The sequence below is a fragment of the Candoia aspera genome, chromosome 3 (assembly GCF_035149785.1).
Source record: "Candoia aspera isolate rCanAsp1 chromosome 3, rCanAsp1.hap2, whole genome shotgun sequence".
NCBI lineage: Eukaryota > Metazoa > Chordata > Lepidosauria > Squamata > Boidae > Candoia > Candoia aspera.
The window spans coordinates 101385885-101410222 of NC_086155.1; the positions used below are offsets into that span (position 1 = coordinate 101385885).

Sequence of the window (24338 nt, forward strand, 5' to 3'; positions counted from 1 at the left end):
ACTCAAGTAGTTCTGCCAAGTACTGCAGTATCTTACATGTGATACTACACATAACTACTGACTTTTTGTGAATATTAATTTGAGAGCTAGCATGGTGCAGTTGAACTAGGACTGGAGAGACCAAACTTCAAGTCCACCTTCAGCTCTCAGAGCTCACTGGATGACTTTAGACTGGTTACTCTCTCTCAGACCAACCTACATCTGACAGTTGTTTTCGTGAGAAAAAATTGAGAGTGCTCTCTCTATCTCCTTGAGCACTTGAGGAAAGCAGGATATAAATCTAACACATAAATAAAATAATCTGTTAGATATGTTATTATTAAAATTTCTGCAGCATTTTAAGGATACTATACCAAGTAACTGGAGGTAAAAGCTATTAATGGGAGTATTCCTCTCTTGAGAAATTTTGCTAACCTTCTCTTTCATCTTCACTAAACCTCCTCAGATGCTTTGCCTGAAGAGAAAACAGTGGAGTATTCACTTCAGGATTTACAGTATTCTTGGTGACATTTCTATGGCACATTTGGCTGTCACCATCCTTGAGTCATTGAAATTGGGGAAACTAGAAATTTAAATACCTAAAATACATATTTATTACCTCACCCTAGGCCTTAATGCTCTGTGCACCAAGCTTTTGGAAATTCTAGGATAGCAATTAGGCAGCACTTACTGCAAATTATTAGGAAGTATTGAGACAAATACCAAATCCTGTAACATTTGAATTCAACAAATATGTAACTCTGTATATGAAGTATGCAAGTTTTTGTGGCTATAAATACAGCATATGATTGCAGGCCTGTATCCTGTTTGGGAGTGACTTCATCTAGTTTCTGTTGGTGGTTAGCAGCTTTTCTACCATGTGATCTGGCTAAGGAAGCCTCTGAGTCTTGGTTCTTTGCAAACTTAAGCAAGCCAGCTCTTCTTACAATAGATGATACTCAGTGAAGCTTCTCTAAAAAAAAATCCAAGCTCTCCAAAAATCTGCTCTTAATCAGTCTTCCAGGTTTACAAACTATAGTCAAATGTTGAATCACAAAGCTGCTATTATCCAAAATTAAAAACTCAGAACACTATAGAGTTCTCCTGCATTAAAAAAGTAAAAAGGAGAGGAAATGATTGCAGCCAAGGATTCTTATAATGCAGCTGGATCCTCAACCACAGTCATCTTTTGTAAAAAGTTAAGTTTCCATGTACGAGACTATACATAACTGAAGTTTGGATCCTATGGAGAAATACTCCATAGTTTCTCCTCTTCTTTTTTCACATTTCTCTCTACAAGAGTGAAAAGTTGATTATTTTTTAACATGGCGTTTGGGATTCCCAGTTTTCTTAACAGGACTCTTTAGAGTCCAGAAGTGCTTAATATTTCTAATAATTCTCCCTAATATAATTGCACAGGGCAAATTAGGCTTCTCATTTTCTCTCTGGAAAGATCAGATCATGTCTTTAACTTACAAAGCTTAACAACATGGATACTGACCTATAACTTAAAAGCTATATGAGGCGCAAGAAAAGTTCATGGCTTCATACATGGAAGCAAAAAGGCCTGTGGGCCATGGCTATAAAATAGAATTAGTCCTCTTGTCTCCTCTATTATAGCTCATGGATCTGGTCTAAATGACTTAACAAGAAAAGAGCTAATTACCAAAGCCTGAATGAAAATAAAAAAATAAAACTGTATAAAGGGCTGGTATAGCATGGGGATTAAGCTCCAAATGAGAAGCACCTTAATCCAAATTTTGCCTCTGCTCTCAATTTACTAAATGCTATTAAGCAGCTAAATCTGTTTCCACTTTTTATCTACAGCAGTGTTTCTCAACCTCTGTAACTTTAAGCTGTGTGGACTTAATTCCCAGAATTCCTCCTGCCAGCATGGTCTACGGTATGAAAATCATAACAGATATTTTAAGTGTCTATTGAAAATATCACTAGATAGTCCATGGGAAGTGCATTGGACTTTATAAAATAGTATTTAAAAGATAATAATTATTTAATAGGAGAGCCAGTTTGGGGTAGTGGTTAAGGCACCGGGCTAGAAACTGGGAGACTGAGTTCTAGTCCTGCTTTAGGCACAAAGCCAGCTGGGTGACCATGGGTCAGTCATTCTCTCTCAGCCCTAGGAAGGAGGCAATGGCAAATCACTTCTGACAAACCTTGCCAAGAAAACTGCAAGGACTTGCAGGCAGTCTCTGAGAATCGGACATGATTGAATGGATTAAATATACATATATACATATACGTATATATAGGGGAGCACTGACACTGCTGCAAGAACTTCAGTGGAGAAAGGAAGGGATGGCTGTCCCACTGTGTAGTTGGGGTACTTCACCTCCTTTTTGCTGTAGCAATTTTATGAATTGGTAAGTCTCACACAGCAGCCATTTTATGATCGCCCCTACCATATGCTCTAAAAATTTCCAAATCTCCTCCTTTTGCAAATAAGTGGATTATCCCTAATTACTGCTATGACCCCCACAGACTACTGTATTGAAGGTGATAACTAGTAAGGAACCAGTTCCTGTTTCTCTAGATTTCCTGGGAGCCAGGAGTGTGGAAATTGATACATTTTTACTGGGCATCCTGATTCTTGTTCAGAGGAAACTAGTAATAAAGGATGGTGAGGTGGGGAGTGAGGAACAGGTGTGAAGGAGCGACAGGAGACAACTGCTTTTTCAGTCAACCTTTGCAAGACTGGCATGGTTTGCTGAGAAGCAAAGAAGGCTAACAGACTGTTGTATGTGTAAGTGCCAGCTCATAGCTCATTTCTCGGCTATGCTCCAGAATTATGGGAGTAACTTCATGCACCCAGAAACACTGCCTCCCCTCCTGTTTCAGGAAACTCTGAGTTTTGCAATGGTGTTTCTGTATATGGTGGAGGAAATAATGTTCTCACAACTGCAGGAGTGCAATTATTGGACTGTGACTGGTGACTAGAGCCCTAATCCAGTCCTTTCTTCTCTTGTAGCATTTTGGAGGTTTGGGAGGTTAAAGAGCAGGAAAAAAGGGTATGCACACCCACAGTCTGTCATCAAGATTTCCATCTGACAAGTAAAACAGGGCAGAGCAAGGCTTATTGTTTTAGACCTGGGCTTATTATTTAACATGGTGGTTCACCTGTGGAGGAGAGATCTAGACAGCCCAGTGTTTTCTGTGTCTATTTGTCTAAGCATCTGGGTTTAGGTTACGCAGATGTGGGTTAAAGTCTTCCTTCTTACTTGCAAGTTGTCCAACAGGTTGTACTGTTACTTCCTCTGTGATATTCGTATTCTGAGAGTTGTAAAGCTGGAAAACATACTTGGTTGTCTTGCCATTTATTTTTAAGGGTTTATGGTTAATGCTTTTAGTGTTGGTTGATCAAGCGATTAAAAATGAAATCCAGCCTCTGAAAGACTAAGCAGTTAACAGACTCAAGAAAGTAAACTTGACTATATCTTGAGTATCATGTAGAGCTAAGATGAAGTCAAGACCAAAAGGAAGATCTGATTTTTGAATGTTCTGTGAATCAGAACAGAGAAAGTGAATGAGAAGAGCAGGGCTTTGGAGGGGAAATGATGCTGCAGTGGATCATGTTTCTCTCCACTGACCAGTCTGGTTTCAGGGCAGAATGGAGACTCTACTGGTCTTCCACTAATCAAGCTGTTCCCTTTCTGAACAAACCAGAGTGATCTTGGAAATAGGAAGGGATTCTCCTGACTTGTTGTGTTGGAGAGAAATAAACATATATGGAACACATTGTGGCAATTACAGATCTAATCCATTTGTTAACTGGTCCTACTCATTCAACAGAGTGCATGCTGAGTATGGTTTTCTGTACTAAATGGTAGAGCAAGGTTTTGGGTATAGATAGGCTCAGTACCTGGCGTGGTTTAGATCTACTGAAACTTAGAAACTTTGCTAAAATGGAGGATATTAATCTCTAATAGATTGATGCATCTGAAGGATTTTTAAAAAATAATTTTTGGTGATTTTTCCAGTCATCTCTACAGGTGATTGTTTTGAATTCTTGATCTTCCTCTGAAAAGGAAGATAATGGAATTGCTTCTGATAGTCCCTTCATGATGTGTAGGACCAAGCAAGCTCCCCAATTTGTGCTTGAGCAATTCTAAGGATTGATGAAATAACTATCATGAAGGCTAGAACAAGGTTGGAGGAAAATTCAGAACAAGCCTGACAAAGTATGAATGACAACCTATTTAAGTGTACTCCTTCGTGGTCATGGCAGCAAAGAACATGCTTAAATAAATTTGCACAGTCATTCAGTAGAGTTTTCAGGTGCTCCTTCTCACCCATAGAAAAGAAATGAAGACTAATTGCTTATTATGACCGAGTGCCACATAAAAATCACTTGCATCTAGACTCCAGGCTTTCTAGAGCAGGCAAATGTATCTAAATTCATTTCAGCTTGACTTCTACAACTAGATAGGACAGGGATGGCTTTAGTTACATTGATTTACTCTAGGAATTGGCCACTGGGGATGTTCCTCTGAATTTTTTTTTTTTGATAACCTTTAGTACTGTTGGCTATAATTACTTTTGAATTATCAGGTTGTAATGGGATTTGGAGATACTGTTTTGTGGAAAGTCTAGGTCCTTACAGAGGAACAGTTTCAGAAGTTGATGCTAGAAGACGCCTGTTCAACTTAGGTCCATTGACCCTTCAAGATATTCTCTGGTGTCCCATGCTATTGAAGATAAAGTCATTGGGAGAGGGCAGTCTGGAACTGGGCAAGATTAGTATCACCAGGATGCTGAAGACACCCACTCTATCTCTTATTTCTACTTCAAGAAAACTGTTTTAAATAAATGTTCAATACTGGTGATAAACTGGTTAAGGAAAAGCAGGTTTTTAAACCAGGTAAGACAAAAGTGTTCCTGGTCAGTTTATTTAACCTATGTTGAATATTAGGTATTACCAAAATTGAACATTTGAAACTACAGTTTGGTTATACTTCTGGGATTACATCCTTACCATGGATGCCCAGATTTTTGTGTTAAATTGGAGTGCTCAGCAAAGGCTAGTGCACCAGTTGCATCTATTTCTGGAGTTGTTCGATAGAGTCATAAAGATATTGCCTTAGTTGCCTTAATACTATATTATACTCAACACAGTGTTGCCTTTGGGAACTATTTGGAAATGACATCTGGACTGTAATGTTACAGCCAGGCCCACTGCTCATGGGTGGTTAAAGAATGCCTATGGTTTCCTTATTATTAGAACTTCAATGGCTATTAATTTCCAGTACAGTACAGTTTAAAATGTTATGACCTCTGCTGACCTTGGGGAGGGCTACTTTAAAGACTGGTCTCTCATATAAACTTGTCCAGGATTTAAAATCCTTGAGAGAGGCCCTTTTCTATCCTTCCGTTATAGGAGGCACATTTAGTGAGCATATAAGAAAAAAGCCACCTTCGTGGCTGTTCCTATGGTCTGGAATTTCCTCCTACGGCATCTGGAGTAGCTTCACAGTCCTGGTTTGGAGGTTCATTTGCATGGCTCCTTTGTCTACAAACAGTTGACTAGATGCAAAATGCAGTGTCCTCAGTATAACTGCAGTTGGTAGTTAGCAGATCAGATCCAGTTTGAAAAAAATATTCTACGTAGCAATAACCTGGGGGTTTAAAGTGTTTTGTCACACATCAGAGAATCCACTGTGCTTCCACTTTCTCCAGCTTATTCACTTCTGATGGAAAGATATGAATGCTAATTTCTTTTTAATTGCTGAAACAGTGAATACATGATTCTGGTTTAAGGTTCAGATTTTTATTTTCAGCTTCAAATCTATTTTCTTTCTTAGATAATTGAAAAATAAGAAAATAACCAAATGATAATTTTCTTAAGTTTGCTTTGTTTATCTATTATTTCTTGTGTGTTTGGCTGTATTCTGAAGATAAGAACTCATGATTCTCTTCCACATCTGTATATGTACATGTGAAAATGGTCTCCAAGAAAGATTTTGTAACACAAAAGCATTGCTCGTAACTATCTACATCGTATATGCTACAGCAATCACTTCTCACAGATCTGTGAGAGAATTAGATTTATTTTAGATACCTGGAATATATTTGTGCATGTTTGAATGTAGGCATGTTTCTAAATTCAATTGCCCAGGAATTCCAGGGCTGTAGGCTAGACTGGAAAGTCAAAAACGTGCCAGAAGAACCCAGTGGCAATCACTTCTATAAAGCTGGCAAGAAAAGTTCATAGATGCAGTCACCAAGGTTGAGCTTGATTCAAGGGCATCTTTACCCTTATCGCAGCAAGTGGCAGCATCTAGACCACTTTGGTTGACTTTAAAAAATAGCTAAGCAGGACATGGTTGGTACCTGGATATTACCAGCAAATGCCAGGGCTTTAGACCAGAATGGAAAGTAAAACAACAACAAAAACAACCACCACCACAGAAGTAGTTAGATGTAAACCCCTTCAGTATTGTTGCAAAGAAAACTTCATGAAGATGTCAGTCAGTTGAGCTTGATTTTAAGGAGACTTTATCCTTTTAAGAATTTTCCTATATTATGAAGAAAGATCCCTTGTTTACCCATATGGATTTTGTACAGGAAGAACATTACTGTACTTCCAGAAACAAATAGAAGAAGCTTAGTGTCTCTAAGAGAATCTCATTAATGCATCAGTTGACTACCTGTGTTTGATGAGCCATCACAAGAAAATCCCCTTGAGAACCTTCACATTGTCTAAAAGATCCTGCTTTTCAACAGAGACTGTTCAAACATGCAGCAGAATTGTCAGTTAATCAGAACTAGATATGCAGTCATACTAAATCATGGGCGAACAAGTTTGGAAATGCTACTTTGGGGTCACAGTATCTCTCAAGTCATAAGTTGAAACAAACTCTGATAACCAGCTGTAATACCAGGATCCTCTATTTTCTCAATAGCTCAATGTTTTCATTAATAATTGCCATTCCTGCCCCACCCCACATTTAAATTGAATAGAGGGGTAACATTAACAACATATTGCACAAAACTAAGTTCTTGAGAACCTTTTTTTCTTATTCCATTTACAGGATAAATAAATAGGAACAGAAAAGCATTCTGTGCAGATAGTGTGTTTAGTTCTGGTTTAGATACCACAACTCACAAAATATTCTCATTTTTGCTAGTAGTGTACTATATCAAGCTAATACTTTGCTCCCCAAAGAGAAAAAGAGTAATTGTCTCAGCCCTGTGGAATGTTGACATCATTGTGTTGGGCTTTGGAGCAGGCAAAGCTGTCTCATAAATTTTAGTAGCTCCCTAGTTATTAGAATGAACTAATGAAACAACAAATAACCATGTTTTATTATTCTAATGTTTAGTCTTAGGATCTTTTTTTCCATCTTCAGAACAGGTAGGGAATAAGATTACAGAAAGTTGATTGGATTAAACTCAGTGGTGACAGAATGAATTCTCAATTGGTAAGAGTTATTTCAAATATACTACATTGCCAAGTGCTTGCTTCAGTGTTGCCTGTTTTTTACAGAATTACTAAAACAGAACAGTCCCTACTTTAATGGTATAGTAATGGGCATTTTGAATGCCTTTATCCATTCTGATTCCCCAGAGTTGCACTATCAAGTGAATCTAGTGACTGATAATTCTATCCTAGACATTTTGGCCTTTGAGGCTATGAGCCTCACATTTCAAACCAGTCTGTTTCCTTTGTGACCTTTGGAAAGAAAGAACAGTCTTTGGCTGTGCTAGTATTTGAGAATCTGCCATAACTACTCAGACAGCAAAACAGTGATATCCACTAACTAAACTATTTTTCTTTAAGCCATGCCCACTGCCATTTTAGGATTCAGGGAGGGTGCTACTCCTGTCTCTGAAAGCATGTGGATGTGAGAGAGGACCCATGACCAATGAAAGTGGCTAGGGCAGAAGGGATGGACACACTGTATTTTCCTTGCATTCAAATGCCAGCACCCTTCTAGCTGGTCCGTTTGCCCCTTACTGGTTAGGAAGGAGCACCACTGTTAAATTTGAAAGTATGCGACTGAGTCCTACTATTGCAATGATTAAAACTTCTGTGTCTTTATCTGACTTCTCTCCTGGTTTTGGTGGAAGCTTCCAGCAGGTGGCCCTCTGGTGGTTCAGATGTGTGTGTGTGTGTATAAAATGCTCTGTGGATAGAAAAGTGGGCTGTATCCGCTTTAGAACCATTCCATTCCACAGCATCAAACACGAAATGTTTGCTATGTCTGTATAATAATGCAGAGTCCAGAAATAAAACTTAGGTCTTGTATTTGCTTAACAGTCCCACTGACCTTATAGTGGGAGCCATGTGGAGCATCCCTGTTCTTTCCCATAGCTACTTGGACAGTTGATGATGCCAAGGGTGGGACAGTTCTCTCCCACCAGCTAAGAAAAACATTCCAATATCAGACCAAATGCTCATCCGGTTGAGCATTCCATGTCATAGAGTGGCCAACTGGATATACTTGGGAAACTCACAAGACTGGACTAGTGTGATGGAATATCTAGCAGGCCCTGGGAACATGTGGGTGGGAATTGAATCATTGCAAAAAAGACATCTCAACCCAGGGAGAAGAAAAATGTGAGAAAAAGACTCAGAGTAACTCTGGATTAATTATGCTAGGTATAAATTAATCTAAGAATTACTACAGCAGGCTGTCAAAGTTCTGCACTTTACCCTACTAGCAGTAAAGATCTTCTCAGAAATCCATATAGTTCTTTTTTGTGAATTTGTCTGCCTTGCAGGGCTTGACAACTGGGTATGATAGCCCTCTCCTACTTTCTTTTTATAGTATTCAAGGCACACTGCCTATGGCGGGAGAGGTAACAAACAGCTATCAGAATTAGTAGCCATTTTGGCCTCATTCTTCACAAATCTGTCCAGGACCCTTTTAAAACCATCCAAATTGTCTGCTGTTACCACAACTGTTGGTACCAAATTCCAGACATTTAACTGGGCACCCTGGTTTCTTTCTACCAGTCCTGAATGTCCCTGCAATACATTTCAGTGCATGAACTGGAGTTCTAACACAGTGAGAGAACACACAATGTTCTTTAGTTACATTTTCTTCCTCTTGCATGTTTTTATATCCCTTTATCAGGTCTTCCCTTATCCTCCTCCATGCTAAGTGAAAGAATCTTTCTTCTTGCAAAGGAGCTGCAACTCCTTAATAATTTTGATTGCCCTTTTGTGTATATGTCTACCGTATATGGGCATGTATGCATAGGTATGTTTTAAGTTCAGTTACACAATATGCCCAATTGTTTTTCTCACCATAGATTTGTATAGCTGTGTTTCAGTCCCCTTCTTAAGGCTTCCAAGCATGAAATCCTTGAGCTGTCCACTTTGACCCCAAGATCCTTTTCTAGGGGCTGATCTGTACCTCCTGCTTGCCCCAGCATGAGCTCTATTTACTGTTTGGGGAGTGGAGGGACAGATGACAGTCATCCTCAGCCCACTCCTATTCTTCTGGGAAGGTAATAGTCATCTGAATTTTCTGGTTCCGCAACAAAACTAGTTCTTTTCCTCCTCTGCGTGTTCAAGTGGGGCAATCCAGTCTACCTGCTGAACCTCATTCCATCCTCAACAAAGGCCTCATTTCGAATTGCCTGGTGTGTGCTGTGGGAGGCTCACCTTCCAGTCCCCACTTTCTGCTTTTGATGGCCATTTTGTGCTGGACTAACTGCTCTGAAAGGCAGGATCTTTTCCCCCTTCATTTTTACAGGTTTAGTAGTGGATCAGTGAAACAGCTGTTATTTTATTTTTTTAAAGAGGTCAGCAGAGAAAGGGTGGCTTCTTTTTTTAAAAAATGAAAAACATTGGGTGAAATTGACCAGAGTTCTGCCACCTTTCTCCTTCTAGCCTAAGTTCCAGGAAGAACTAGAACCTTTGTGGTTAAAGCACAGACTGGACAGGATATCAAGCCATTACCAAAATATCACCAAAATAGAGGAAGGGGTTGAAATCCAGAAAGTTATTCGTTAAACTGACTTCATTTGCAGCTGGTTTATGTGTGGGAGACAAGCAGTTAAAGACTGCAGTGTGGAAAAGCACCTGGTCACTCACTGCCAGCTTAGATCCCATTAATAAGTGAAGTTTGGATTTTTGTGCCAACTTGCATCAATTTACACTTGTTTACACTGAACTGTACTTGCTGTTTAGAACTTATTCGCTTTGCAGAGAACTTTTTGGAGGTTAACAGCTAGACAGTGGCCAAATTAAAGATATCTATGTGCATTTCTAGTCCAGGTAGTCAGAAAGGCATTTTCATGTATCTGGATTTCTCAAGCTTCGTAGTCTTTATCAGGGCAATTCCTTTTGGGGCAATCAATGTAATAAATTTCAAGTATAATAAAAGTGGCATTAACATCAGGATCCTTTTGTTCTTGGCTGCTGTGAGGCTTTTGCTCATGAAGCTTTTCCTAGAACGAAGTATGTCTTCAGGAAGTTGCTAGAGTGGTGCAAGAGGCAAGCTAAACGTGAGCGCAAGATGTCAAGGCTGAGCTTTCCCATAACAGTGATCATGGTGCATTACTTAGTCTGGTTTGTTTCATAAGAGACTTTGCCTAGCAAAATTATTTCATACCTGCCAACTGAAAGAAAAGGTAACTGCAAAAAACTCCAGACATTCAGAATGAATAGATGAATAAACATTCAGGTTTTTTGTCTTTACACAGTATGGGAAAGAAAACCAGTATCAAATTCATTTGTCCAAATCAGTTGTTACTGTTTCTTGTGTCTTTCAGATTCTTTCAAACAGCCTTCCTTTGAAGCTCAAGCATTTTTAGAAGCTGTCCAGTTTTTCCGTCAGGAGAAAGGCCATTACGGGCTGTCGGAAATGATTACAGGAAATGAAATTCAGGTATTTACTTTGGGGTATAAGGCCAACCAGAATAAGTATGTGCAGACTTGGAGGTGTCTTGGAAGTTCATGGCAACCATGCACCTGACCCAAGCTATCTCTGAACCAACTCACAGTGAGGGTTGCACATTAGATTTAATTTTTATCTTGAGACAGTGGTGACATGATGTGGAATTGGGGAAAAGTTAATTTGTGGGCTGCCTTGTCTATTTGTAAGATGAGAAGGATTTATCTGAATCTCTGCTACATTATAGAACATTCATTCTCTAAAGTTATTATTGGTTTTATCATTTGGATGAATGGGAAATTGTAGTTAATGGAAGAAAGAATGGTTGGTTTGCTTGTTCAGTGAAGGGAGGGCAAAGAAACTGCAGGCACATGCACAAGACTTTACGAAAAAAGTGTTCATCTGAACCATCCTCCAGTCTTCATTTCTGTGCTTTTGAGGCTAAATAGAAAATTATTACATTTTATCACTTTCCAGATTCTTAGCAACCTTGTGATGGAGGAGCTCCTACCTAGCCTGCAGAGCATGGTGCTCCCTAAAATGAAAGGGAAGAGGAATGACCGAAAGCGGGCATGGTTTGGTGTAAGTACCATATTGTATTTCCTGATCAGAAAGTTTTTAAAAAAATATATCCCAGAAGAAGGTGATAACAACCACTTCTGCTTTGTTGTCAAGAAAGCCACCTGGATGTGTCTATGAAGTTAATAAGTCTTGGGCTAAAACAAAAGGAGACTATTTTCCATATGTTTCTGAGAAGTAGAAAATTTCAGAGTACCTTTTTAAAAAAGCAATATTAAATTTCAAATTTAACCAGCTTATTTATAAATGTAGTTAGCTAAAACTAGCATTGAAACCATCAGTCCCCTAAGATGTTTCTTGCTAGCAAATGTCAAAACTCAGACTTCTTTTCGCTAAATATTTCTGAACCACTTGTTCCTTCTTTAATCTAGGAAGTTAGTATCTTTCAAGTGGTGTGGTGGCTGAAAGTAGCCACCAAAGTCAAAGACTATTAACCAAACACTGTGAGCAGACCACTTATATAAAAGTTACATTTTAATTGCAAGGGCATACAGTACGTTAACTCCATGGTTAATTCATGAAGCTGGTCTGGAGCAAACTGGTTTGCCTGGCAGTTGGCAAATAGTTTCATTCATGCTTTTTGTTATTATAGATTCTAGAAGAAACATACCACTTGGTCCATGATCAGGTGTCAGATGGTTTAGGTGCTCTGAAAGAAGAATGCAAAGAGGTCACTCTAGGACTAGAAGGAACTATTCGCTCAAACATGGACCAAATTGTGACTTCGAAAGACTTTTTAGCTGGGAAAATAAAAGGTAAGTTGAATGTTACACAATCAGCATTTTTCCACCTCTCCTTTTACCTCTAATAGTCATAGAAATAATGTCTAGTATCAGTTGACAATCCTAAATTGCACTCTGGCTAAAAGAAAATTAGTCCAGATTTCTTTATGTTTGCATCTTTTATGTAGTATGGGCCTAGGTTTATTTCATAATATGCTTGCATTGCATGGGGCTTTTTTTCTTTGAGTTGGAAAGTACAGTATATAGCCCTGTTAAAGTGGATGCAACAAATGTATTATTAATATTGTAGGTGATCTAATTCTATTTTGTTAAAAAGAAGTGTAAATTGTACAGTACAAATGAAGATGGTCAATAGTACTTTCAGTTTTGGCCTGCAGTTCTGTGCACATTTATCAGGAATAAGCCTTGTTGAACAATTAGGGCTTCTTATAAATTGGGTTGCATGTCAGAATATTGGAAAATCTCATAGTATCAGAATGAGCAAATCAGTTCCATCACTGAGCAAATTTTATTCACTTAAATTAGAAATAATTAATTCTTACCACAATTGTAATATCATTAAAAGGGTCATAAATGTTGGTTTTTAGTTACCTACTCTGGAGGATCCATAAGGTGACTGAAAGCCAACATTTATGGCCCTTTTAATTGTATTATGATACGGTCAAGAAATATTCCACAAACTAGCACTTGGTAGAGCAGCCATGTAGGCCTTGGAAAAGATGCTCAAATGCTATGATGTGTCTATACCTACAAAGATCAGAATTGTGCAAGCCATGGTATTCCCTGTGACACTCTATAGAAGCAAAAGTTGGACTTTAAAGAAGCAGGCTAGGAAGAGTATTGACACCTTTGAACTTTGGTGCTGGAGAAAACTCTTGAGAATACTGTGGACAGCCAAGAAAACAAACCGATGAATCATCGAACAAATAAACCCAGAGTTCTCACTCGAGGCAAGATGACCAGGCTCAAATTATCTGACTTCAGACACATTATGTGAAGACTCAGCTCTCTGGAAAAGGCTTTAATGCTGGAAAACATGGAAGGAAAGAGAAGAAGAGGACAACTAGCAGCAAGATGGATGGACTCAGTTACAGTGGCAATGAGTGCACCATTGGGAAACCTGAAAGAGCAGGTTAGGGATAGATCATCATGGAGAAAATCTATCTAAGCTGCTAGGAGTTGAAAATGACTTTATGGCTCATGATCAATCAATCAAACAAGAATTAATTATTTCTAATTCAAATGAATAAATTTTACTCAGTGATGGAACTGATTTGCAGATTCTATCAGATTTTTCAATATTCTGATACGACATGTAACCTAGGGTTATCCTGATGCAAATTATTCATTATAGGTATCTGTTGAAGTGACCATCTGCAAAACTGGCGTTCAGCTTTCCAGGGAAAAGATTATCTTGTATTTTCTTAACTCTGAAATTTAGTTGCATAGTTAGGGTGACATCACTCCATTAACCAAATTTAAGCTGGTGGTTTTATCCTTGTGTTCTGGAACAGCGGAATAGCTCTAGCATTGTTTTTCAATTAAGGATTTGCTATTCAAGTATGTCAAATGCAGCACCTTATAAATTTTGCATTTCCAGAATATGATGTCTGTGTGCATTTAAATTTAGCATTCCCAGTCCTGCAGCCAATTGACGATTGGTGTTGGTTGTGTTCTTTTTGATAATAAAAATTGAGTGTGACCTCACCCTTATAGTTCCCTTAAATATTTCCTTTTTGGGCAATTTGGATAACTTGAACTATGTTTGAACTGTAACCCATCATGTGGCCCAGAATGTCCCTTGCTTTCATAGCAGATTTGATATGTGTGGGGTTTTTTTGTCGTTGTTGTTGTTATGATCACCAGTGTTTATGAGGGCTTGATTCAGGCCTTTAAACCTCGCAAAAGCCTATGGAAATTGAACTGACCCAACAGTAGATAATAGCAGCAATCTAAAAATCAATTTTCCAAGTGAAAAAAGTTAATGAGATTTATTTATTTGATTTATAAACCACCTTACTCCATCCCAATTCTTTGCTTGCTTGGTAAAGCTCCAGAGGGAATTTTAGAGTGTACCTGGTACTATTATCACTAACAGGCTTCACATTTTTGCTAACAGGCTTTTCAGAAGTTTATATATTATTACTCTGTTGTTTTCCTTTTCCTTCACATGTTATTAATGAACTGTCATGTAAAAGAGGTATAAGTAAAAAAATCTGGGGCTATTTGCAAATTTTTCCCTTTCTCTGCCAAGGCATATGGAAGGAGGGTCTTCTAGAATACATTAGTGAAATCCTCAAAATTTAGATGGGCAGAATTTGTAGGAAGAACCTGGGTATTATGAGTGGGTGTAAAGTATTAATATATTCCTTGCACCTGGATGGTGCCACTTCCATTGGGAAAGAGCTAAAGCTCCCTTTGTTGGTGGTACTAATCTCTGGAAGAATCAGGTTTCAACTGTACTTTGGTTGTAGCTTCTTTACTTTGTCCCACAACACTCAGTGAGAACCAGTGAGAATTAAGCCAGTTTCTGTTTGCACTGCCTCATCTCTTTGCTTGCACATGCTTACTTTTGCTATCCACCCTTTATATGGGTGTTAGGGGATGTCACTACAGGTAGTCCTCACTTACTGATCACAATTGGGACTGGCAACTCCATCACTAAGCGATGTGGTCATAAAATGAAACATCACGTAACTGTGCCCGACTTACGACATCAGTTCCTGCTGCAGTTGTGAAGCAAATCACCTGTGGTCCTTAAGTATGATTTCACGGGACCATGACCTGCAGCTTCCTGCTGGCTTCCCCACTGACTTTGCTCATTGGAAACCAGCAGTGAAGGTCAGAAGTGGTGATCATCTGACCGCAGGACACTGTGACCATCATAAATGCATGCTGGTTGCCAAGTGCCTGAATCATGATCACAAGACCACAAGGACACTGCAACGGCCACAGGTTTGAGGACTGGTCATAAATCTCCTTTTTCACTGCTGTTGTAACTTCAAATGGTAGCCGAATGAGCAGTCGGTAAGTGAGGACTACCTGTTATAAATTATATAAGATGGCAGTTTTTGTTCAAACTCTTCTATTCGTCTTTAGAGACTCCTTCTTAGAGATCAACTCAGGTTTATCTTAAATCTTCAGGGAGCATAGCTGAACCTATCCAGATCTGTTGTGGCGAAAGTATTCAGCCCTTTTTAGCTTCTGTACTAGAGGAACTCATGGGGCCAGTGAGCTCTGGATTCACCGAAGTCTGTCTGCTGTTTGAAAAGGAGGTCAATGCGATCAGCCAAACCTTTCAAGGAACAAATGATGTCGCAATACTAAATGAGGTAAGGTAGCCTTGTTGCTAAATGGTTTGCCATCTGCATGGATGGGAGTCACTTGGGTCAGCAGCCTTCAATTTCTTCTCTGGAGCATATTAGATTATCTTGGTCAGTTGGTTTCCAAGTCTGACTGAGGTCTTATACTGTTGCCTTTGGCAAATCATTATCTCTTGCTCTTAGTCTCTATCTGTACATTAAAAATAAGAGAAACCTGTCTCACCTGAAATGTATAAAGCAGGATTATAAAAGTTGGTAAGCTATATTACATATCCTGGACTTGTCATATATTTTTTTATTATTAGACAATCCAATTCCCCTGAAACTCTCAGAAACAACATGTTTCTATGGAAAAAACACTATTGTACAAAATAGCCTATAGAAATTGACCTTAGCACTCAGCTGCAGCACAAGACATGGGTCAACCGTGTGACTTGAGGATCCAATTCAGGGATTGCCTTCTTTCCTTTCCTTTTTCTTCCATGAGTAGCTAATTCATTCCTCTTCACTGAGGAATGCCAGCAGAACTCCAAAAATGTTTGTCACGTACTGTAACACTCAAGGGCTACTGAGTTTGACCAGGTTACACAACCTTCTAATTTTTGAATGGATGGTATATGTATCGCTACTGGAAAATCTATTTCCTTCCCAATCTGTGTTTCTGACAGAACGTGAATCACCTGATGAATCTGCCATACAACTCTGTCAAAATGGAGCCTTGCTATCTAAAAGTCAACTTTCTTCAAGAGCAACTCCAGGACCTCAAGAGCCGCTTCAAATTCCACAACATTAACTTGGTTATCCAGAGGACACATAATGTAATGCAGGAGGTATGGTAGGAGTCATGTATACTTTGACCATCAGTGATATGCAGGCTGATCTTCTGAGGAGCTTAATATCTGTTTGGATTACTTGCCAACCTTTACTGGGCCACTCCTTCCTTGATTTCTAATGATTTGGATTCCCAAATGCAAGCTAGAAGTCCTTTGGAGATATGATCAAGTAACCTCAAATCAAATCTCTGAATCACATAGTCATAAAGGTAGATGTCACTCCCATCTGATAAGATTCCTGATATAAACTGTAAGTGGTTCGTGGATCATGCAAAGCCATGGTTTCTTGAATATGGTTTAAAAGCTTTAATACCTGGGTTCACACAACATGCTAAACATACACCAAAAACCTGCATTATGATTTCATGTACAAATCAATTCATACAGTAATTCACAAAGACAAGTATGTCTGCAATAAGAAGAAAACAACATTGCCAACATGCCTTGTAAATAAATTTTTCTATGTACATATAAAGTATACAGCCTCGTGTGGCGCAGAGTGGAAGGTGGCAGTATTGCAACTGAAACTCTCCACACGACCCGAGTTCGATCCCAGCGGAAGCTGAATTCTCTCTCAGGTAGCCGGCTCAGGTTGACCCAGCCTTCCATCCTTCCGAGGTCGGTAAAATGAGCACCCAGCTTGCTGGGGAAGGTGACGACTGGGAAAGGCAATGGCAAACCACCCCGCTATAGTCTGCCAAGAAAACGTCGCGAAAGCAGCATCCCCACAATGGGTCAGACATGACTCAGTGCTTGCACAGGGGACCTTTCACCTTTCACCTCACATATAAAGTACACTAGATGTTGACAAACTGATTGATGGACTTCTGCAAGAAAATAAATAAGGCAACTATTTTTCAATCTGTTTCTAGCTTCTGGAAAATGCAGTATATACATTTGAGCAGCTATTGGGTTTAAATCACTCCAGAGACATAGCCAAAACAGCAACAGCCATTGAAAAAGTCAAACTTCGTGTCCTTAAGGTAAAGCATGTGTTTATTTCCTTTGTTTGTTCTCAGCAGTAGGAATGTAGGGTTATAATGTTCATTATAAAATCCAAAGAAGGATTTTCTGTATTTCTGTTGTTCTGTATTTTCAACATCAATCCAATTTGAGCTGGTGTAGAAAGTAAAAAGGATGGACCTGAGGGAGAGAGGAGAAAAACATTACTGAAGAGACAAGTAGGAAAACATAGATGATGTCTGGGATATGTAGAAAGTGTGCACAAACAACTCAGAGACCTCCCTAAATCGTAGTTATAGAAGAAAGAGAAGAGGGAGCACAATCAGACTTCCAATATTGTATTACTACAGTATAGCCAATCTAAATAAAAGTAATCTTTAGTCTTCCATTGAGTTACTCCTTGGTCTGGTCTGCCTTGTAGGGCTGACAGTTCCCCAACATGATGTATTTAGATGTGCTGGGATTTCTGGGAACTGTAACCCAGACACTATGGAGGGATATCCTGGAAGGATGATGTAAAAAGCATGTGTGTATTTCTTTGTTGATACAAGGCTATATATCTAGTTGCATCTAATGTTGGGAATAAATAAATGAATAAATGAACAAATGAACACACCAAGAATCAATAAATGGTCAACTTTTAGGGATAGCACTCATGTATTTCTGGTAACATCAAGTCTGTTACAAAGAAGTGGCTTCCGATCTTCTTAGGATCTTTGTAACCTTTGTAACCCTTTCTTTTCTTTCTTTTCTACTTCTCTCTTTTTATTTCTTCTTCACTTATTATTTTTCTTTATTCTTCTTACTTTCAACTTAAAATTTGTACTGTTTTTATTCTGTTGAAAACCACCTTAATAAAAATTATAAATACATACTTACATATATAAAGATAACATCAAGTTTGTCTTTGGTCCCCCAGACAAATCATGAAGGAATAGAGATAGTTACTGATTCTGTGCACTGATTTTAGTGGATGTACTTTAGTGAGGGAGGAAGATGGGAAGTAGGTGTTTGGCTCTCCAAAAACTCATGCCTGATCCTTCTTTTTACACAAAATTGGCAGCAATATGATTATGACAGCAGTACTATCCGGAAGAGGATATTTCAGGATGCCTTGGTCCAGATCACTTTGCCCACACTGCAGCGGACACTGGCTTCAACGTGTAAACCAGTAGGTTACTATACTGAAGTATCTGAATCAAAAGGAGAGTAAGATTTGCAAACCAAAAATATCAAAACTAAAATGCTAATAATGTCAACAGACAATGGTACTTTAGTTTTAAAGACTGCGGAAGTGAAGAAATGATGGAGACAAGACAGCGACAGTGGGTTGGATTCGCACTTAGTCATTCTTAGAGACAATGCATTGAAATTGGTACGATTTAAATTACTTATGGTTAACTTAAATCCCATTGATTTTCACTGGTCTAGATTACATGTGATGAAGGTTTGCTTAAACCCTATCACCCTTACTAAAATCCTCAAGGTTGTTGTAAAAAATTAGTCTTTTCTTTCTTTGATTCAAGCCAAAGGAATATGTTGGGTGCCAGATACTTGGGAAGGAGCAGCAGCTCTGCAATCCACCACACTTCCTTATGTTAGAGCAAGTCGCAGAATTTAAGCATTGAAAGGGACCTTGAAAAGTCAATTGGGTTAGGGTTAGGGTTATTAAAGGATCTGTATTTGTCCGAAATATTTATTTAAAGATAATTAAAAGTCATTTTGGGCAAACTGATAAGACGTTGCAAAGGACCCTTTGCATATTTTACTTACAGAAATGGGTTAGAAGAACTTACACAATCCTGTGTATAAAGCATGCATTATGTTTACTTGAAAAACAATTCATACAGTACCTCTTTATGGACTTCCTGGCAGTGCTGATTCTTAGAAGAATATTAAGAAACAGAAATATGTAGGAGTGAGGTGTTTTCAAAACAGATAGTGAAACATAAAAAATGTAACCAGAGTTTGTTGGCATCTTCATGCAATGGGCTCTCAGAGCCTGAGAAAGAGGAGGCCGGTTTGCAAAATACTGCAAGTGCAAAAAAACTGCATGCTCTTCCTTTATCAGGAAAATGGCTAGCCACTTTCCTGGTGCATTAATGAGTGGTTAGCAAAAGGATTAAGAATGTGCAGATATTCTGTGCTCATAATATTTTTGCAAACCGCATCCTCTGAGAAGCCCATTGCACTTAACTTGTTGCTGTTCCCAGTGAAATTTGTCTTGGTGCAGAGATGGATTTAGACACCTTCACTCTCAGATGTTCTAATAAGCCTAATTTGTATTGGACTTCATTATTTTTTGTAAATGTATTATTCTTACTATTTTAAATTGTGTCTTGTTCTGTAGGTGCTTCAGGAGTATGAGCAATACATCTTTGCTGAATATAACAGTGTGATACAAGTTGAAAATGTCTATGAAGAGATTCTGTTTCAAACATTGCTTGATGAATCCCTAAAAGGTAACTTTGCTCCTTGTGAGACACATATTAATCTGTCTTGGGAAGTAAAAAAATGGACTGATAGATTCAGTAAGATGGCAGTTTTACATTGATCTTTTTCATTTAGCAGTCTTTGGATTCTTCTAATAGCCAATAGTTTTTTTTAAACAGGGCTGAAAAATAAAAATATATTATCTTCACTCTGTACCTTCATTTTCACTGGGCATTGTCAGAGTTGTAGACTAATACATCTGGGGGTACCGGACTGAGGAAGGTGCTTTATTGATTAAAGAAGAGGAACGTTATGGATGATTTGGGAAGAGACCATTCTCTCCAACTAGTTCTTCTAAGACAGTATTGCCTTATTCTCAGCATCTTTCTTTGCTCCTATCCCATGGCTGATTTTTCTCTCTCTCTCTGTGTTTGTGTCCATCTCCTGCTTAGTGATAAAAGAAGCTGTCCATCTGAAGAAACATAACCTTTATGAGGAAATAAACTTGCCTTCTGAAAGCGTATCCAGTTTGAGTGATCTAAAAACCCCTGTAGAATCAGCACAGGCTAGCCCAGCTAGAGTGCCAGCCACCAACTTGATGGACGAATCAGATGGTGGCCTTGAAAGTAATGACGTCTTTTTAACAGAAAAACTTCCTCAAGAAGAGGAATGTGATGAGGCTAGGAAGACAGTGGACAATAAAGAAGGCATTTCAGCTGCTGAAGCTAGTAGTCCTGCTGATACAAAAGAAGAGGGGATAATAACTTCAGATCTTGGTGGCAGCGAATTTTGTCCAAAGATACTTACTGTTGTAAAGGGAGCCCTTCCAATCACAAATGATTGTGAAAACACAATAAAACAAAATAAAGGATCAGCAGAAGAGGAAGAACATCCAGTTCCTGATGGTGTGAATGAAATTAGAAATTTGATGACCTGGACTGTTGAACTGCAAGAATATGATCAGCCTAGGAACAAAGAACAAGTTTTACAGGAATGTGAAATGTCAGACCCAAAGGAAGAAGCAGAAGCAAAGAGTAAAAAGGGTAACATGAATGCAGAGGAATTTCAAACATGTGAGTTGCAGAAGCCTTCCAACATGCCTTTGCCCACTGTAAAAGCAGATGATACAAATATTGGAAGTATCTCTTGGGAAGGAAGCACCATAATTCATCAGGATGCTTCTGAGAAGTCTGAAGAACAGAGTCTCAGTGATGTCTCAAGGGCAGAGTTGAACACAGAGCCAAACATAGCACATTCAGATGATAAGAATGATAATACCCCTGACCAGCCTGAAATAAAGCCATCTACTGAAAGTGGACAGTCTGACCAGAGCAAAGTAGGCCTTTCACCTCATAATGTTGTGTCTGCAGAACAGAAGTCACAAACAGAGCATGGTGAAGGTGAACAACCTGATCAGATAAGAGAAGGATTTTCTTCTCTCCATTCTTTCCCAAAGGAAGACCATTCCCAAATGGGACAGTGTATTAAAACAGATTTTCAGGAAGCAGAGCTGTCCCTTCTGCAGTCTGTCCTGAGGGAAACAGAGATATCATCCTTCTTGAGCTGTCCTGCTGAAACTCAAGAATGCCTGTTGAATACAGGATCTTTAAACAATGAACCACCAAATCTGCCAGTTTCCTTAGAAATAAAAGAAACTGAGGCTAGCAATCTGGTGGGCATGGACTCCAAAAATGTCACTTTTGATCGAGGGGATGATTCTGAGCAAGGAGGTGTGTCCTTGCTGGATGCAGATGCTACAGATATAATTAAGTGATGAAAGATTAAAAAATACTGAGGGCAACTGTTCTGATTCACAGTTTGAAAAATAGAAAAACACTATTTTGGAAATTTAAAGCCTGAGCCCCGAGTTATGATTAGTCTCCTTAAAATTAGATTGGAGAGATTTATTCAAATTCCCAAACTATTTGAGAGCCATCTTTTAATTTGAACCTGTGGCTTTCTGAAAATCTGTACTATTCGAATAATACTCTTCTGTCAGTTGCTGCTGCTTGTCATTTACTCATTCAGAAGTGAATCATCAAAGAATCATTGCTAAAGTGGTGAAGAGTTTTGCAACTACCAGTTATAAATTGACAGAACATTTAGCCTTTCCTATTTTTTGAAAACACAATTCATTGGGAATATTCATTGCCACTGTTGACAATGAGCAATCTGTTTGTGGATGAGATTTCAGTGATTGTCAGTAGAATTTAGAAGGAAGTGCTAAAATCAGGTGTTACGAAGAGAGAGAAAGTATTGCATGATATGTAGTAAAGAAAAAAGGAAGGCAAACCTTCAACAGAAGTAATAAAATTTCCTTACTGGAGTCTTATACAACACGTTTTGAACTTTCATAGCTATATCGTTGTTTTTGTACTTAAAAGCTTTGCCAGATATTTTGAGAATGGAGAGAGCCGATTCCTCTCCTCTTACCATTGTTGCTATATTTAAAAATTGCCATAATAATTGGAGCAGATTTCTCTATCCTATTTTTCTACACCTTCTGCAGAGCACTTTATACTACTCTTTTCAAGGGAATGACAAATGTTTACAGTGACTTGTACTATACACAAAAATGAAACAAAAGCCAACAAGCCAACAATTAATAATTGAGAGCTCAGTATCATGGCAGTCCATTTTCCAAATGTTGAATTCTACCCCTGTATACGTTATGCCTATGTAAGATGAGTTCCATATTACTTATTTGACACCATTTATTCTGATTCTGCTAATTAAGGAGACAAGAAGCCAATGGTAGAAGGCCATTGGCTGGAAAGCAAGATCTGTCTTTAATACTTCATGTGCAATGTAGTAGAAGATTGCCTGCTGATATTTTCTCTTTTATCCCTATAAACAAGAGGGTTCCAGATATTCAGTGACTCTTTTAGAGTAGGAGAGGGCATTTATAACTCCATTCCTCTGACTCACAACTTGAGAACAGCCTTCTAAGGCCTATATTCAACCCTTGTTCACATGCCTAGAATTACTTTTTCTGTCCTCATCTCTTAGTATTCTATAGAATGAAGGGAAATCCGTTGCAGTAAGGCTGGTTGTACTCCTAGCAAATAGCCACAAAGTATTTTAAAATTAATAGCAAGGGCAGATAAGCTGATTCATTTATTAAAAGCAAGTGCTGCAAATGTAGTCAATCTAAATAACTAATAACATGCTGTAAAACAATTTAAAATGTTTGTAATTAGTTGCATTAACAGATTCCAGAGGAGCTACAGATAGTATTAGCCACAAAACAATAAATATCATTGCTTCTCACCATGATGCTAATATGAGCAATTTTAGGCTGATCATATTTGTCAATTTAACTATAGATCTTTACATATGTTGAAAGGTATATTCAACCTTTCCAAATAAATAAATAAATAAACCAGTTAGTAATTGCTGTACTGCATTAGCAGCTAACCTGAGTTGCCACTGGCACAAATGGGCATTCGTGTATGGGCTGGAACAGAACTTTCCAGCTAGAGCTGAGAATCATGGCTATGCTTTTGGCTGCTTGAAAATGATCCCACAAAATTACTATTTTAATTTACTAACTCATTGCTCATATTTCAGCATCCAGTTTTCTAACTTTTGTTCACAACCCTGAGAATTAAAATTCTTTTAGATTATGATTCTTTGAACTCTGAACTGCACAAATAACTTTTAAGTGTGTACGCCTACAGATTTGATGTTGCAATCATTACTCTGATGATAAGCCATCATTCTACTACTTCAATTCAGTGCAGGAAACAAAAAAGAAAGCATTAAATAAGTTTGCATTGCATCATAATTATAGATCTCATTTTTAACATGTTGGAATAATTTATAGCATACTAAGATAGTCATGGGTGTAGCATTCCATATTCTAGAGGTGTTATGAGCTGAAAAGATTATAGCTACATTTCTCTATTTCCTATATATCCAGAACAGTAAAACATGTCCCTTTGCTGTTAGTCACGCAACAGAAATAACAGATTTAGGATTTGATCTGTACAACAGTTTCACTGTGCATGCTGGAAAAACTGAATGATGGCAGATTAGCATAATTATAGAAACAATTAGTCACTAATTAGCTATACACTTGTCACAGCCAGCACTTCCCACACCCAACCAACTTGCCATTATTTGACAACTGGGAAAAGGCAAAGGGGGCAGATTTAGCCCTAAAGTCTCTAGTTGCTAATCTCTGTCATAGTTATATTACAATATGTGAATTAATTTGAGATTTTAAATATTTAATTCTTACTGTTGCTTCAGAAATAATGTCTGCCAAACATCAGGGGCATTCATAGTGATAGCCACTGCTTCACAATGGAGAAGAGGTACAATTAGGCGATCAAAGACCTGCCTTTTTCTACATGTAGGCAGTGCAACACAATATTAAAAAGGGGTAAGACTTTCATTGGCTGCTTGTACTTGCCATTTTTAAGTAAGTGACTGTCACTACAGACACCCCTCTCAGGTATGGTCTTTTTAGTTCTCACAGTATAAATTAAAAAATTAAAAGGTACTATGCAGCAAAATATTCTGGCTGAATTGTTATCTATACATAAAACTAGTTATCTCCTGTCTCTTTGCAAGATAATATAATATATACCTTTGTTCCAGTGTTTTAGTATTTGTGCT

At 38.3% G+C, this 24338-nt stretch overlaps 1 protein-coding gene across 1 annotated transcript in view; it reads left to right on the forward strand.

The window, feature by feature from the left end:
* Positions 1 to 22747, forward strand: part of NIBAN1 (niban apoptosis regulator 1) — a 58845-nt gene extending 36098 nt beyond the window's left edge. Inside the window, exons 6-14 of the mRNA XM_063298420.1 lie at positions 10720 to 10835; positions 11319 to 11423; positions 12013 to 12175; positions 15308 to 15495; positions 16155 to 16316; positions 17192 to 17302; positions 18346 to 18453; positions 19633 to 19744; positions 20168 to 22747. Of these exons, the coding sequence (XP_063154490.1) occupies positions 10720 to 10835; positions 11319 to 11423; positions 12013 to 12175; positions 15308 to 15495; positions 16155 to 16316; positions 17192 to 17302; positions 18346 to 18453; positions 19633 to 19744; positions 20168 to 21489 (2387 nt within the window). The 3' untranslated portion in view covers positions 21490 to 22747. The remainder of the gene's footprint in view (positions 1 to 10719; positions 10836 to 11318; positions 11424 to 12012; positions 12176 to 15307; positions 15496 to 16154; positions 16317 to 17191; positions 17303 to 18345; positions 18454 to 19632; positions 19745 to 20167) is intronic.
* The last annotated feature ends 1591 nt before the right edge of the window (positions 22748 to 24338 follow it).